Genomic DNA, 17,803 nt, shown 5'->3' on the forward strand with positions numbered 1-17,803 from the left:
TTTGTGTTCATTTGATTTGTTGTTTTCTGTTCCTTGTTTTTGTGGTTTTTTTTATGCCACAAAGTTCCTTCCTATTTAAGTGTATTGTGGCTCAAACTTTTGTGTTTTTATGTAATTTCATTTTAGGAATTTAAGTTTGTGTATGTTGAGGTTTCTTAGTTGTTTTATGTATCTTTTCATCTGTTTATTTTTCATTTTTTTAATTAGAGGTTTTGTTTTTTATAATTAATAATAATAATAATAATAATAGAATAGTTTAGATGTTTAGTTTATTAACAGGGAAAAGAAAGGAAGAGTAGGGATTTGAACAAGTGGCATGGGATAGGAAAATCTGGAAATAGTTGAGTGAGGAGAGAGGTATTTAGAATATAGTGTATTAAAGATATCTATGTTCAATAATAGAAAAATGAGAGATAAAAGAGAAGACCATCAATGAACATTGTACCACTCCTTTCCTGTGATTAATCAAATAGAATGCTCTGTGACATTAAGGACAACACCATAACTCGGCATCAATCCCTTCATGAAATCCTCCAGGATGGCATCCTGTATGTAGAAATCCTTTCCTAAAAACTAATGCCCACCAGACAAATGAAAAATAGTGAGATGTTGCAATTCACGTCTAAATTATCAATGATTAAACAGACACACTTTCAGGTATGGTTCATAAAAATCTCTTTTGTGATTGTAAATTTGTATTTATGATTGAACTACCAAAAGCACCTTTAAAAGGAAAAATAATAGTCACAGAGAATGTGGCTGTGCTTAATCAAGCAAGCAAAACACAGGCCAGGGCTGTCAAAGTTTGCCATCCTGCCCATGACATTTCTTCAAGAAAGCCCCTGGTCCAAGTATTTTGAGCAGATTCAGCCCTGATAGTGAAGTTATGCAGAGGTCACGGCCTGATCTAGCAAGGGAGGAGCACCACAAGGGACCTCACAGGTGCAAACATCTGGCTACACCTGGCCGACGCTTCCCATGCAACTCTAGGGAGGACCAACCACCACTGCTCCCACTGCTCATATGTCTGCTCCTCCTTACTATGGGCAGTGACACTGTGCTCAACATGTCTCAAAAACGGAGCTTACTATAGACATTTACATGAATAAATTATGAAATTCAAAGCTAAACGGAACTAGGAAAAGGCCCAGTGCTAGGATTGTTTTCCATGTAAATCTCCAATTTTATCAAAATTTTCTAATTCTCTCATTTAATTTAGAAATATTTTTATTTCTATCATTTTAGAAGCACCCCTTTCCTTGTAAATCTTCAACTTTCATACTTTTTTCTATGTATTTCTTCAATTTTATCAGGAATATATTCCATGAAAATCTTCCCTTTCATCCCAAATTTTTCTATGTCCTTGGTCATTCAGTAAAAATAAAATTATCTACATTTTTTAACATTATTTTCCAACAAATTCTTCAATTTTAACACATTTTTCAATATATTACTTTAATTTTCTCGGAAATGTTTTACATGTAAACCCTCAATTTAATCAGAAAATGTTTCTAGTTTATTTTTCAATCATTTTAGGAATTTTTTATGTCTACTGTTTATCTGTATTATTTTTCAAATAAACCTTCACTATTTCAAGTTCTACTTCATTTTTTTTCACAAATATTTTCAGTGAATGTTTCTACTACCTTTTTCAATTAGTTTAGAAATAGTTTATATGTCTAATATTTTATCTGTATTATCTTTTCTGATATCTTCAATTATAATACATTTCCTGTATATTACTTCAATTGTATTAGAAATATTTTCCATCAAAATATTCAATTTTATCAAAAAATTTTTCTAGGGTATTGGACAATGTTCTAGGTATATTTTCTATGTTTAATATTTTACTATAATTATTTTCCAAATAATTCTTCAATTTGAACACACATATCTTCAATATCACTACAGATATTAGTTAAGATAAACTTTAATTTTATCAGAAAATATTTCTATTTAATTTTTCAATTATTTAGAGATGTTTTTATGTACACAAAATTATCTGAATAATTTCCAGTGAAAATCTTCAATCTAACACTACTTTTCTATATATTGTTTCAATTATATCAGAAACAAATTCCTTGAAAATCATGAATTTTATGAGAAAATGTTTCTAGGTGCTTGATTTAGTAAAGATAATTTATCTTTTTACCATTATTATTTTACAGCATATTCTTCAATTTTAACACTTTACTTTTCAAGTTTTTCCTAAAATTGAGTTTGCCTACACATTTAGTTTTCTTTGTCAACTTTTTATGTGTATTTATTTTCAATGCCAAATCTTAATTTTAAATAAATTTTCTGTATATTTCTTCAATTTTATAAGAAGTATTTTCCATGAAAGCCACCAATTTGATTAGAATTTTTTACATGGTGTGTCAATCAGTTTTGATGTATTATCTATGTGTACACTTTCATGTGTATTGTTTTACATCAAATTCTTCAATTTTAACACGCATATTTATATATTTCTTCAAATTCAGTGAAAATGTCACAGTGGCAGCACTGTCAGTCACTCAGAGACTGCTGGTCCTGCCCCTGATGTCACGCCAACCCTGGCCCTCTCCCATCTATCTCAGCCCCGGGCTGGAGCCATGTTGGATTCCCTGACTGTCACCCAGCAACCGCTGGCCGCGCCCCCTGACGTCCCCGAGCCATGCCCCTGCCCCGTGACCTTGCATCTCAGCTCTTGGTGGGCGCCATGTTGGCGTCCCTGTCTGTCACCCGGCAACCACTGGCACCACCCCTGACGTCACCGCAGCACCCGCCCTGCATCCAGCCTCCTGGAATGTTGTCATTTCCTGTCTTTAATTTTATGAATGAAAGTGGGCTGGGAGTTTGAAAGTGCGCGTTGGTCGCAGGTCTGGCAGAGGCAGGAAGGAGGTGAGCATGCGCATTTACAGCTGCTGGGATTGCTTAGCTTCCCGGGCTCTGAGCAGCCCGGCCTGGAATTGTGGAATGGGACTGCATTCGCATGCGCATCCGGATGAAGATAGTGCTCCATGCTGTGGGTGTCTGTGAGCTCTCAAGTCACACCGCGCTATCCTCCTGTTGTCTCCACAGAAGCAGTCTGTAAGTTTGGAGAGGCCGGGCATGATGCGGGCTTCCAGCTCTGTAAAGTTTACAGTGGGGCGGAGTGCAAACCTCTCTGTGCTCCTGGCGGGGACAGTGGATGGGCAAGGCGCGGGCTTCCCGCTCTGGAAAGTTTACAGCAGGGCTGAGTGCAAACCCTCTCTGTGCTCCTCCGGGCATAGACAATGGCCGGGCAAGGCGCGGGCTTCCCGCTCTGCTCTGGAAAGTTTGCAGCAGGGCAGAGTGCAAACTCCCTCTGTGCTCTGGGCAGGGACAGTGGACAGGCAAGGCGTGGGATTCCCGCTCTGGAAAGTTTGCAGTGGGGCAGAGTGCAAACCCTTTCTGTGCTCCTCCAGGCAGGGACAGTGGACGGGCAAGGCGTGGGATTCCTGCTCTGGAAAGTTTGCAGGGTGACCGAGTGCAAACCCTCTCTGTGCTCCAGGCGGGGACAGTGGCCAGGCAAGGCACAGGCTTCCCGCTTTACTCTGGAAAGTTTGCAGCGGGGCAGAGTGCAAACTCCCTCTGTGCTCTGGGCAGGGACAGTGGATGGGCAAGGCATGGGATTCCCGCTCTGGAAAGTTTGCAGTGGGGCAGAGTGCAAACCCTCTCTGTGCTCCTCCAGGCGGGGACAGTGGCCTCTTAGTTCGACCCTCCTGTGGGAATAGAAGCCGAGCCTGGCCTCCATTGATCGCTGGGCTATGCGCCTGGCCCTGGCTTCTGGCTGTGAGCTGGTGAGACAGGTAGGGAATTCAAAGGCCAATAAACTGCATCGTGATCCTTAATGCGACAGGCCGGGCTGAGAAAAGACAAGGACCTGGTAGAGTTTACAGAGGTCTGGGCTGGCGCTTTCCCAAGGAACATTAATGATCAAGTTGCAGCTGGCTGGGGTCAAGGGCTGTAGGTTTGGCAGGGCTAGGTCCCAGGGTAACTTGTTTTTTGTTGTTGTTGTTGTTGTTGTTGTTGTTGTTTTGGTTTTGTTAATTATTTCTGTAGTAGGTTTTTTTTTAATTGCTTTACTTTAGTTGCTTAGTGTTTCAATTATTGTGCAGTAAAGGGACTTTTCCCCAATCTCTTTGGTATTTTGCATGCTTTTACATTAACTCTGGCTATATATTTATAATAACTCTGGCTATTCTTACACAGGCACCTTCTTTAGTTTTGGAAATTTTCATTTAGGATTTTATTGGAAATGTTTTCTAGACATTTATGCTGATTAATCTTCTTCACTCTCGCCCTCACCTTCTCCTTCTGAGGTGTTCCCTGTGGGTGTACAGCTTGAATGCTTCTCTGCGTCCTGCTGTCAGCTCTGCTGTTGTGTGCTGTGAGGGGACCTCAGGGAAACGCTGAAATCAAGACATGGTGAGTACACAATATCTGCCACAATGGGGAGGAAAATGAGACTGAGCAGTAGGACCTGGGGTGGTGGGTCCTCTATGGGGTTGGATCAGAAGCATCAGCCAGATGTGACTTTCTGTGAGGTTTCTAGTGGTTCTTCTTACTTGCAATTTCAGGCCATGACCTCTGAATAACTTCAGTATTATGGCTGATTGTAATTCTGTCCAGAAAATCTGGACCAGTTGCTTTCTAGTAGAAGCATGGGTGATTTCTGTGACTATGCAGCACCTGTGTCCAAACCTTTTTTGTCTTTTACACTAAAAAGGCAGGAATAGGACTGGAGAGATGGCTCAGAGGTTAAGAGCTCTGGCTATTCTTACACAGGTCATGAGTTCAATTCTTAGCAACCACATAGTGGCTCATAACTATATGTAATGGGGTCTGGTGCGCTCTCCTGGCCTGAAGTAATACATTCATGAAGAACATTGTAGAAGTAAGGAATTAATTCCTTAAAAAAGGAAGATGGATATGAATCTAATAGTTCTGATTTCATACATTACTAGTTTTTATTTTGTTTAGTTTCTTACTTTTTTCTGCTGTAGTTTTTTTATACTTCTTTAACTTGTATGTTTAGTGTTTTGATTGTTATGCAGCAAATGAAGGACCTCTTTCCCATTTATTTTCTACTTTTGATGCTTCCAATTCATTAACAGGCATCTTCTTTAGTTTAAGAGAGTTTACATTCATGATTTCATTTGAAATATTAAATATTTTCTAGACCTTTATGTTGATTGATTCTTCTTCTTCTTCTTCTTCTTCTTCTTCTTCTTCTTCTTCTTCTTCTTCTTCTTCTTCTTCTTCTTTCTTGTTATTCACCTTCTCATTCTTCTTTTCATCTGCCCCTCCTCCTTCTCCTTTTCCTTCTCTGACATGTCCTGAGAAAATAAACTAAATAAAACATGGAAGAGATCTGCTGCAAAAGAGGATGTATGGGGCAAGGGAAGAGAGTGAGAACCTGAGGTTGGTGATTTATTTTCCTGTCCAGTATTCATTATTATCCTATGCTGGTGTTTGGGCAGCTGCATTCATGGTGATTATGGCTCTAGGTACTGGTTTCTCAGGGTGTCTTTTTTGGGTGGGAGTTTACTCCTGGCTTATGGTTTGCTGTCTAGATTTTTAGAAAATGTTGGATGACTGTTGCCCCTTTTTCTGACCTGTTTGGTTGGTATGTTGAAGAGGAAATGCTGACTAATGTTAAAAGCTTCGAGAGGAGGTGGGCAGTAAGAGATACTCATAGCAATCCACAAGGATCCATAGTCAGGAGAGAGGTGAAGCTGCCATCATTTCTACATTTCAGAGCTACAGTCATCTGAAGGAGCCTCAGTTGTGGATGTGTTCTCATCAAAATGGCAGTTTCTATGTCTGTGAGTGATAGTGTTAATGATTATGAGTGTGACAATATTCATAAGCAAGTGGGCCTAGGATAGAAGAGATGACTTCCTGAGCATGCCACATGGACCGATCTGAAGAACAAGCCAAGAGATGATGTTTGCTCGTGCTTTTGCCTACTGTTTGTAGCTTCTGTTCTATTCTAAGCTCCCAAAATGGTGAACTGATATCTGCCCGAACCATTAACAGCAATGATTTATTATGAGATTTATTATTGTTTTTATGAGATGTTTTTTGCTTCAGGATTCTACCACAGCAGGATAGAAGCAAGTTAGAACACCAAAAAAAAAAAAAAAATGGTATCAATAGATGATTTTGCTGCTGGACAGAGTCTAGGTTCTGTTTTGAGGGATATGGAAATTATTAGAAATTGAGATGGCCAAAGTCATAGAAAGCTGTTCATGGAGTTTAATCAGTTGTTCTTATAGGATTGTGAGTTTGGAGTGTTGACAATATGCAACCAGAGGAAATCGAGATCATAACATTTGAGTGGAAAATAGACTCTGAAATTTTTAGAGAGAGGTCATTCGTGTGATATTTTGGACAAGAATCTTTTATCCTTGGCTTACACCCTAAAATATTGAGTGGGGTAAAATTTGAAATGAATGCTGGTTTCTATATTTTCATTCTAATGTGTGTGTTTGTTCATTTTCCCACTTATTTATTTATTATTTATTTATTTTATTTAAATTCAAATTGCTACCATGTCTTCACTCCACTTTACACAGTCCTTCATTCCTAACTCCTTTTATCTCTCTTAATCTCTCTTAGGAGTTCGGGGACCAAGGGAGTATCTACCAACCTTGGCATTTCACATTTCTGGATGGTTAGGATTATCTCTCTTACTGAGGTCAGACAAGGCAACCAAGTTAGGTGAACAGTTTGGACAGACATTCAAGAGCATAAGGGACATCCCCTATACTTGATTTTAGTCAAAAGGCTGAGAAGCCATTAGGTATATCTCCTGCTCCATATGTTGGTGGAAACACATGAAGACTGAGTAGCTCATGAACTACATATATTTTGGGGACCTTAGTCCATTCTGTGTATGTTTCTTGGTTGGTGGCTCAGTCTCTGAGTGCCTCCTAGTGTCTGGGTTAGTTGACATTGAGGTTCTTCCTATGGACTTCCTATTCCTTTGGAGACCCTCAGTCCTTTCCCCCCAAAGACCCCCTGGACTCTATCAAATGTTAGTCTGTGGGTGTCTACATCTGATTCTGTCAGGTGCTGGATGGACACTCTCAGAGGACAAGTATGCTAAACTACTCTCTTTAGGTATAAGAAAGTATTTCCTCAGTAATGTCAGGGATTGTTTCTTAACCATGGGATAGGTCTCAATTTGGGCAGGCTATTGTTAGGACATTCCTTCATTCTGTGCTCCATCTTTTTGCCTGCATTTCTTGTAGACAGGACAAGTTTTGGGTGGAAAGGTTTTTGGTTTGGTTGGTATAATTAACAGCATTGGGGGCACAGCCTGGCTGCAGAATCTGTCCCTCTTCAGTGTCCATAACACACTGCTATGCATCTCAGCTACAATCAACCCCATAGACTGCCTGTTGCCCTTCCTTTCGTGGTCTGTGGCACATTCTAAAGATGCCTAAACTCTTAGAACCCTAACAGCTGCAGACTTCAATTAATTTTCCTCACCCTATGACCCTTCTTTTCTCCTCACCACAACTTTTTGTTACTTCCCCTTCCCCTTTCTTAACTACATGCCTTTCCAGTTCTTTCTCTTTCATCTGTCTCCTATGACTATTTTATTTCTACTTCTGAGTGAGATTCAACCATGCTCATTTTAGACTTCCTTCTTTTTAAAGATTTATTTATTATATATATATGAACACTCTTAGCTGTCTTCAGACACACCAGAAGAGGGTGTCAGATCTCATCACTTGTGGTTGTTAGCCATCATGTGCTTGCTGATATTGGACCTAAAGTCTTTCCAAAGAGCAGTCAGTGCTCTTAGCTGCTGAGTCATCTATCCAGCCCCTTAACCTTCCTTCTTGTTTAGTTTCTTCAGGGCCAAGAAATGCAGCAGGGATATCCAGTACATTATGGCTATTATTTGTTTGTATGTGAGGACATATATGCATGTCCTTTGGGGTCTGGGATACCTCACTTAGAATGATGGTATCTAGACATATTGATGTGCCTGCAAAATTCATGTTGTCATTGTTTTTACAGGCTAAATATAATTCCATTTTGCAAATGATCCATATATTCTGTATCCATATTTTGGTTGAGGTACATCTTAATTTTTTTCTTAGTTTCAAGCTGTTATAAATGAAACAGATATGAACTTAGTGGAGCACATACCCTTGTGGATAGATGGCTCAGAACATATCCTAAGTGTAACACTTCCTCCAGCTAAGTCTTAAATTCATAAAAGGAGTAGGCAATGTGTTTCCTAGTTGCAAGAAGGAACTTTTAATAAAACCTGCTGCAAATGTGGTTTAAGTGACGCAAAGTCCATCAACATAGAAGTCAAACTTGAGAGGATCATTCATATGGTATGTCTTCTGAAAACTGATAGATGATACATTTCAAGATTATGGATTATTCCTGTATGGTTTCAGTTTGGCACTATTACACCATTCTTTTGTATAGTCAGCACCCCAGGGAAGTTCATTGCAGTGAAATTATGAGGATGATGCTTGAGTTGCATTTTGCGACCACAACTTGTTGAGATAACTAAGGTATTGGTTAATCTACCACAGAAAGATGTATACAGGGAAAGAAAGTAGCCAAAATTTTAAAAGATGTGACTTTCAAGATTTTGCCTTGAGTGTCCAAGGAGACTTTAGACATTTGAACAGTGTAGGAGCTCCTGCAGACTGCTAGGATCACTGAAGAAAGAATGAATGAATTTACATCACATGATGAACCTTTGCCTATAGTGATCAGGGTATGTAGTTGATTGAAACAAAAAGCTGCCAGAGAGGATGATGTCTTTGGCTGCTTGTCTGACCTGTCTGTCTTTCTTTGTGAAGCTTGTGGAAGATCTTGTGGTAGGAGCCATTCCAGATACCTTCCAGAATAGTGTTTATAGAATGAAATCTTTATTTTTTCTCTCTTTTTTTGCTTTTCCAATAATTTATAAATTCATTGTCACCCTTATCACTATCCCCATTATATGTCCCTTGCCATGGCAGAGTCCCTCCTCCCGTCCCCTCTGTTTGTCTTTGAGAGGTTGTGGGGGCCACAGGTATCCCGAAAATTGGTGCATCAATTCTATTGTGAGTTGAGTAAATCCTCTCTCACTGAGGCCAGACATGGCAGCCCAGTTAAGGAAACAGATTCAAAAGATATCCACCCCCCACAGCTATAGGGAAAGCCCTTGCTACAGTTGTTATTAGACGACCTTCTGAGCCTCTGCGCTGCACATCTGCTATATATGTGCCAGGGGCCTTAGTCCGTCTTGTGTATGCTATTTGGTTTGTTGCTTAGTCTCTGAGTGTCCCCAAGGGTGCTTGTTACTTGAGTCTCTTGGTCTTCCTGTGGAGTTCCTATCCTTGTCAGGGGTTTCAATCTTCCTGCCAGCTCTTCCATAATAGTCCCCAAGGTCCATGCAAGGTTTGACTCTGGATCTGTGCAGCTTTTTCAGTCAGCTGGTGGGTGGATCCTCTCAATAGACAATTAATCAAGGCTTCGGTGTGGGAGAAAAACAGACTGTCATTAATAATGTCATGGATTGGTGCTTGTCTATAGGATGGTACTCTCAAGTGGGGCAAATTTTCATTGGCCATGCCCTCAGTCTCTGCTCCAGATTTTACCCCGCATTTCTTTTAGAGGGAAAACATTGTGTCCTTGGTGTGTTCCATGTTGTGGTTGAAACTGACCCTTCAACTTTCTTCTCATGCTCCCATATATGCACTATAATCTCTTTCTTTTAATCATATAAAATGCAATAGATACATTTGCTAATCAGTGAAAATCTATTTTACAAGTCTAGTTGTTTTATATTTTTATATTATTATTATTATTATTTTTTTTTTGCTTTTCTTTTCCCCAACAAATTTCGCTGTGCAGCTTTGTCTGTCCTTAAAGTGGTAGAGAAACCACAAAAGACACATGTCTTGTATTTGTAATATAAGCATATTTTTGTGTGGGTTTTCTTTTTTTTGTTGTTGTTTTGTTTTGTTTTGTTTTTGGATTTTGTTTTTTTCGAGACAGGGTTTCTCTGTATAGCCCTGGCTGTCCTGGAACTCACGTTGTAGACCAGGCTGGCCTCGAACTCAGAAATCCACCTGCCTCTACCTCCCAGAGTGCTGGGATTACAGGTGTGCACCACCACCGCCCGGCTCCGTGGTTTTTCATCCATATCTTTAGTATTGAAATTTGACCAAATGTTATAGACTAAACTTCATATTTCTGGCAGATGAAAACAGATGTGCAGTGAATTTATAATTCTTTGTAGGAACGTTCATAAAGAACTTTGAGTTCAGTATCATTTTTCCCATGGTTGTTTTTTGTAGGGATTGAGGGTCTTAAAATATACATTTTAGTCTCCTAGAACACATTACAAAGGCCATGCTGGTGACTAGGTAAATGGCATACACCTGCCTGTGCCTCTGTGATTAAAGACATGAGAAAATACGCCCAGCTTGCCCATCATGTTTGTAGTTAGTGATTGTTCATACAATTTTTTCAGATGTGTGCTTGGTATTGTGGATCTGTTTCCTCTGCATCTCCCTCTCAATTTGGATTTCTCTGGCAAAGCTGTATCCTATTCAAAGTGTTCAAAAGTGACAGAGGTGTATCTTATAATCAAAGCTCCTTCTAAAATGACACAGTAATTATAAATTCTGAGTCAGAAAATAAGCAGAGAAAGCATGAGAATTATGTGTATATATATTTGAAAAAGCATATATTTATTTTCCGGTGATGTTAGTATCATGCTTTGGGTTGTACACTTGTATGGGATATTTAGGATGCAGTGACTTTTGATGATGTGCATGTGAAATTCACTGAGGAAGAGTGGAATTTGCTGGATCCTTCCCAGAAGAGTCTCTACAAAAATGTGATGTTTGAAACCTACCTGAACCTCAAAGCTATAGGTAAGACTGTTATTATTTTTTTTCAGAAGGAAACAAATGTTTCTTGTTTATTGATGATCTTCTATTATTTTAATTATATGAAAGTAGAGCTGAATAATTCAGTTTCACTGAATTATCACTGTAACTTTCACAGTACAGTTAAAATTCACAGTATCTTTAATTTTGTTTATGTTCTAATAGTATATCATTCATTTTCTTGTACTGTGTTTTAGGCTGTAATTGGGAAGACCATCATCTTGAAGAACATTGTCAAAGTAGTAGAAAACATGAAAGGTAATTTTCATGTGCAAGCTTATACAAAATTGTCTCTGGAGAAAATTTAATATCTTATGGAATCTCCAGTTAAAAGCAAGACTATAAAATAACAGTCGTTTAGGTGTAGCTATGATTATAATATTCTTACAAAACAATGCACCTCAAGTTCCAGTATCTGCTTTATGTATCCATTTGGTAAATAGCTCCATTAGAGCTATCCTGTGGACCTGACATTCTGTATAGCCTCAAAGTATTTAGAAATTTCGTAATGAATTATGATAAATCCATATCTAAAACATTCTAATAATCAGTTAGTCTATAGAAAGTTTGGTGATTCTCATATTCTTGTAGTACTATGGTTAAGTTTGGTGAGAGACCATTTTATGAGTATCAAGAATGTTTTTGTTCAAACAATGTGAATGCAATGTGTAAAACTTTCATTTATCATTCTTTTATTAGGTATATCGTGTGTCACAATGGATAAAAATGATGTGAGCATAGGGATATTGAAAGAGGAAACATAATTTTTTTTGTTCTAAAACAAGAAGATACATAGTATTCTGACTTTGATAGAAATTAGGAATGTGAAAGATATTTGCAATTAGTTGGTTTTCTAGTTTTACAGGGAACATCCCAAAATGTGTGTCCTTGTTAACAGTCAAAAGTGTTGTAATTCACACGAGAGAAGAAAATATGAATACAGTCAGTGTTATAAAGATCAGAGTAGTTCTTTCTTCAGATAGCTAAAATGCATCATATAAAAAGATGGTGTTATAAATATGAGCCATGTAATAACTATCACAGGGGTCTTGAACTACTCATGATGAGGGAGAACACCATGAACATATAAATTACTAAAACTGTAAGATCTGCTGCTTCTTTACCGTTAGACAAATTGTAAACTTAATTCATTTAGATTATATGATTGATCAGAGTTATGAATGTGGTAAAGATTTCACATGTGCTAATTATCATTGCAGGCATGTAAGAAGATATACTGGAGTGAAACCCTATGAGTGTAATATATGTGGTAAAGCCTTTACAAGATCAAGTCATCACCAGTATCATAAAACAGCACATACTGGAGAGAAACCTGATGAATGTAATCAATGTGGTAAAGCCTTTGCACAGTGCAGTCATCTCCAATATCATAAAAGAACACATACTGGAGAGAAACCTTATGAATGTAATCAATGTGGTAAAACCTTTGCATGGCACAGTAATCTACAAACACATAAAAGAACACATACTGGAGAGAAACCTTATGAGTGCCATCAATGTGGTAAAGCCTTTTCACAGCGCAGTCATCTCCAATATCATAAAAGAACACATACTGGAGAAAAACCTTATGAATGTAATCAATGTGGTAAAGCCTTTGCCTATCACAGTCATCTCCAAAATCATAAAAGAACACATACTGGAGAGAAACCATATGAATGTAAACAATGTGGTAAAACCTTTGCACAGCGCAGTCATCTCCAATATCATAAAAGAACCCATACCGGAGAGAAACCTTATGAATGTAAACAATGTGGTAAAGCCTTTGCAAGATCCAGTCATCTCAAGTATCATAAAAGAACACATACTGGAGAGAAACCTTATGAGTGCCGTCTATGTGGTAAAGCCTTTGCACAGTGCAGTACTCTCCAAAGACATAAAAGAACACATACAGGAGAGAAACCTTATAAATGTAATCAATGTAGTAAAGCCTTTACAAGACCCAGTCATCTCCAGTATCATAAAAGAACACACACCGGACAGAAAACGTATTAATGTGATCAATGTGGTAAAGTGTTTTCACCAGGGATAAGTCTCCAAATTCTGTGTGCTAGAGAGAAAGATAATGATTATGATCATGAATTAAGTGGGAGTTAGGAGAGTATCATAGTAGGATATGATAGACATGTGTGCTTGGGATTATTTCCACTCTGCAGATTTTTTTTTTTTTTTGATGCTTTTGCAAAGAAGTTTGCTGCCCTCGTCTGAAGAGTTTTCTTGAGGTTAAGGTAAAGATGTTTACATTAATTGTATTGACAAAGTAAGTCACGGAAATCAACGCATAGAATTTGGCATGAAAATTTTTAACAAACACAGAAACTAAGAAAGGAACAATAAAAAAAGAAAGGTTCAAAGTACAAGGCATCATCAGGAAGTTGAATGAAGATTAATCGTCTGATCAAGAATATTCAATGGCATTAAAGGAATAGTTACATTAGGACAAAATTACATTCACATAAACATATGGATTTGCAGTTGTATGAAAGTGAACTGTATCATGTTAGGAATTATTATTACCTGGATACTGTTTTGATGTAGACACATGAAGATACAATTATGTGTCAAATTGCCAAGAGATAGATTTGGATTCTGGGTTCTGAGTTTAAATTATAAACAGAAAAGCTTAGTTCCAGGCATGGTGTTACATGCTTTTTAACCCACCATTCACGAGACAGAGTCATGCAGATCTTTGAGATCAAGGTAGATCTCTAAGCAAGTTCCAGGAAAGCCAAGATTAGGCAGTGATATATTTGAAATATTGAAAGCTGCTGATAATGGAATAGAAGGAGCCGTGTTCCAGCCCCAGTAAGCACCAGAACTCCAAGAATTTTATCATGAAGTGGTGTTGAATATTGACAGAGAATTTTACATTACCTCATGAGATGATCAATTCTTGGTTTTTCTTACACTTTAATTCCATTTTGTTGAACCATCACTGTTTCTAGGATGAAGCCTTCCTCATTGTTAATGGTGGATGATCTTTTGATGTGTTTTATATTTTATTTTATTTGTTTTAGCTTTTAAGTATTTTTGAATCTGTGGTATTAGGGTAATTGGTCTGTAATTCTTTTTTTATCACACAGTCTTTCTTGACTGGATATATGAGTAATCATGGGTTCAGAAAATAAATTGACTAATATTTATTTTGTTTTTCTATTGTTGATACACTGAATTCTTGTTAAATCCTCTTTGAAAATCTGGTAGGACTCTACCCTAAAACTCATAGACGTGGGCTCTTATTGTGGACATATTTTTAATGAAGTCTGTTTTCCTTCATGTTTATGTCAGTTTAAGTTGTTTTTCTCTAGTTTAATTTTGGGATGTGGAATCTATTGAGGAAGTTAGCTATTTCTTTTAGAATTTCCAAGTGGTGGAATGCACACTTTTTAAACTATGACTTTACGACTCTCTGGGTTTCTTCATTTCCTGTTAATTAATCCCACATTTCATTTTAGATTTCATTATTTTGTATATTCTTTATCTTTTAATAGGGGTTTGTTTATCTTGTCTAATAAAAGGATCAAAAGACCAACTCCATGTTTCATTAATTCTCTGAATTGTTCTCTTTCGATTTTATCAATTTCATCCCCCAACTTGAAAATTTCTTGATGTCTCCTCCTCGTTTTCTTTGCTCCCTCACTTCTTTTTGTTGTAGCCTTTAAAACATGCTGTTAAATTGCCAGCATGGGAGTTCTCCAATTTTTTCATGTAGGCATTTTGTGCTGTGAACTTTCTTTTAGCTCCACTTTGATTTTCTTTGTGTTCCATGAGATTGTGTATGTTGCATATTCATTTCCCATGAACTCTAGAAAGTCTCTGATTTCTTCCTTTATTTCTGTGTAGACCCATTTTCTCTCAAACATTAGTTTGTAGTCAGTTAGCTGTCCTCCCTCATCTCTTACAACACTGAGATATCAACGGGTTTTTGGCCCAGATCATACATTTTTTCTCATCAGAGAGTGTGTGGTCTCCTGGGTCTGGTGCAATCAAGGACATGAGGAACCCTATTTCTGGGGGCCGCCCCCTGGGCTATCTTGTTGCTCTCTGGGATGGAGTTTAGACCTTGCTCATCAGAAGGTTCCTCTCCTTATAAATGGTCCCATGGAAATGAGAGGTAGCAGTGGCACACCTGCCCTCTGTGTCTTGACCCTGGGGAAAAGATAACCTTACCACAGTGAGAAAGGCATGCCTATGTCTATGTACCCACAGGAAGCAGACACATCAGAACCGGAAGTGACCATTTGAAGAACAGGAAGTGTCCATGCCCCACCCAGAAGTGGTTGTGATGTCACAGGAAGGGACTGGCCCTAACCGAAAGTGAGTGTATATCACAGGAATTATCTCAAGTTTTAGAGAAAGTTCCCATTCTATGACCGGAAGTGAATGTCACTGTCACAGGAAGTGGCTGTGACTTGATAGGAAGTGACTGTAACATAATAGGAAGTGTTGTTACACCACAGGAAGTGGCGCTAATGACTTTAATGTCCTTTCTTTGCTCAAATGACATTTCAGAGCTGCCAGTTTAACTTCTGGGCTGACATTCCTGCCAGGTGCTGTCCTCCACATGTGCCTTCGGTATTTGACACCACCGCTGCCCCAGCGTACCTCTGTCCATCCTGAATGAGGCAGTTGCCATTGGTGAACCCCGTTACCCCTACATCTATGTGAGCAGTCATACAGAGGCCCATCCAGTGAGGTCAGGTTCTGACAGCAGGGCAGCTGAGTAGATACTCTGGGGAGATTCAAGAAGGGTGGCTGGTAATGAGTCCTTCTGGTATAATTTTTACCCAGAAACCATTGTGACTGAGGTGTAAATAGAGTGGTTGTTAGCTTTTGCCATTGGTTACACATTGGACATTGTCTAATGCCAGGACCCCTGGTCTGAGTATGCAGTCCACAGGTCTACAAAGGTCACCTGATGTTGGCAGAGTAAGGCTTTTTTTTTTTTTAGCAGAGTCTTAAATAGTGTGAATTTTTAAGGCATCTACGAAGTACTCCATGCTTCTTTTGTTTCTGTAGCCACTGGGAAGTCACTTGTAAACTGGTGAAGAAATTCTATGTGTCTGTTTTAGCAAAACGGAATGTTGAATTTTATCAACAAAAACTCGTGGGTTTACATTTCACTTTTAGGGTTACCCTGATCTTGTGGTGGAGGCACTTTTGATTCTCAGGGCCCCCTCATCTCCTTTATTGAGGCCCCAGTCTGCTGCTTCTCTCCTCCCATCTGCATCTCCTCTGCAGTCTGTCCTCCATTAAATACTCTCTTTGCCACTGTCCTCAAATCTCTTAGACAACTCTTTCCTAACTACTCCACCCTCTGGGGCTTTGTCTTTATAGCTGGTGTTCCCTGATTGACAAAAGCTCAAGCCCCTGCTGCCTTTGCTTCTGGTGATTCAGGGTCCATGGGTGTGTATTGTCAAACATGTCTCCATGACCCTGTCTAAAAAAGCTGTAGGGCTTTTATTTTCTCTCTGCCTTATATTATTCACTCTAGACAAATTTGTGAGCCATCTTGTGGCCACCTCAAGACCTGCCAGCATAGCCGGACTGTGGACAAAGGGCCTCCTCTTACCTTCAGTGTTGTTGCAATAACAGTTTGGGTGAGTTAGGGTAAAGCAAGCATGTTGGGGCCAGTAACCAGCTCATGTACCAAACCCAGACACTATTGTGGATGCCAACAAGTGTTTGCTGACAGGAGCCTGATATAGTTGTCTCCTGAGAGTCACTGCCAGTGCATGACAAACACAGTGGGGGACACTCTCAGCCAGCCATTGAACTGAGCACAGGGTCAACAATGGAGGATCTAGAGAAAAGACCCAAGGAGCTGAAGGTGTTTGCAGCCCCATAGGAGAAACAACAATATGAACCAACCAGTAACCCCAGACCTCCCAGGGACTAAACCACCAACCGAAGTTTGCACATGGAGGGACCCTTGGCTCCAGCCACATGGGTAGCAGAGGATGGCCTGGTCGGTCATCCATGAGAGGAGAGGCCCTTGGACCCATGAAGGCTCATTGGCCCAGGGTAGGGGAATACCAGGTCAGGGAAGCAGGAGTGGGTGGGTTAGTGAGCATGGGGATGGGGGAGGGAATAGAGGGTTTTCAGAGGGGAAATGAGGAAAGGGGAGAACATTTGAAATGTAAATAAAATATAAATATAAACATATGAATATATAATATAAAAATATATCAAAATATATAAATAAATATAAAAATAAAAAAATGTAAAAAAAAAAAAAAACACTTGGGAAGCAGAGGCAGGTGGATTTCTGAGTTTGAGGTCAGCCTGATCTACAGAGTGAGTTCCAGTACAGCCAGGACTACACAGAGAAACCCTGTCTCAAAAAAGAAAAACAAACAAACAAAAAATAAATGTAAATAAGAAAATATCTAATAAAAATTCTTTAAACAAAACACAACATTACCTCTCATTGTGACCACCTTGAGTGGATAAAGGTCAATTCACAAGTATCTTAGTCACTGCTGCGGCTTTGATAAAACACTCTGTCAGGAGAACAGGTTTATTCCAGGTCACGGTTCACAATAAAGTCCCTCATGGTGGGCAATGCCACTCTGAAGTGTGAAGCAGCTGCTCACTCACATCAGGTGTGTAAATAATCAGGACACCAAGAGCAATGACCGCCTGCTGCTGCTCAACCCCTTTGCACACACTGCCTGGGATCCTAGCCAGGGAATGGTGCCGCCCACAGTGGGTGGGTCTTCCCACACCAGTTAAGATAACCAAGGCCGTCCCTTACAGCCACGCCCCGAGGCACCTCCCCCTTGTTAGGATTCTGTCTAAGCTCCACCCCACAGTTACCTGGGAACAGCCAGTTATGCCCCGCTCCACTGTTACCT

At 39.2% G+C, this 17,803-nt stretch overlaps 1 protein-coding gene across 2 annotated transcripts in view; it reads left to right on the forward strand.

Moving 5' to 3' along the window:
- Positions 1–17,803, forward strand: part of LOC127672651 (zinc finger protein 431-like) — a 51,527-nt gene that overhangs the window by 16,743 nt on the left and 16,981 nt on the right. Inside the window, exons 1-3 of one of the 2 annotated variants that reach the window (XM_052167957.1) lie at positions 10,797–10,913; positions 11,126–11,186; positions 12,059–12,934. In XM_052167957.1, coding sequence (XP_052023917.1) covers positions 10,880–10,913; positions 11,126–11,186; positions 12,059–12,934 — 971 coding nt within the window. In that variant the 5' untranslated portion in view covers positions 10,797–10,879. Of the gene's footprint in view, positions 1–10,796; positions 10,914–11,125; positions 11,187–12,058; positions 12,942–17,803 lie in introns of those variants that run through there. The other variant, XM_052167956.1, reaches the window with a different exon arrangement.

This window comes from Apodemus sylvaticus, chromosome 22 (assembly GCF_947179515.1).
Source record: "Apodemus sylvaticus chromosome 22, mApoSyl1.1, whole genome shotgun sequence".
In the NCBI taxonomy this organism is placed as follows: domain Eukaryota; kingdom Metazoa; phylum Chordata; class Mammalia; order Rodentia; family Muridae; genus Apodemus; species Apodemus sylvaticus.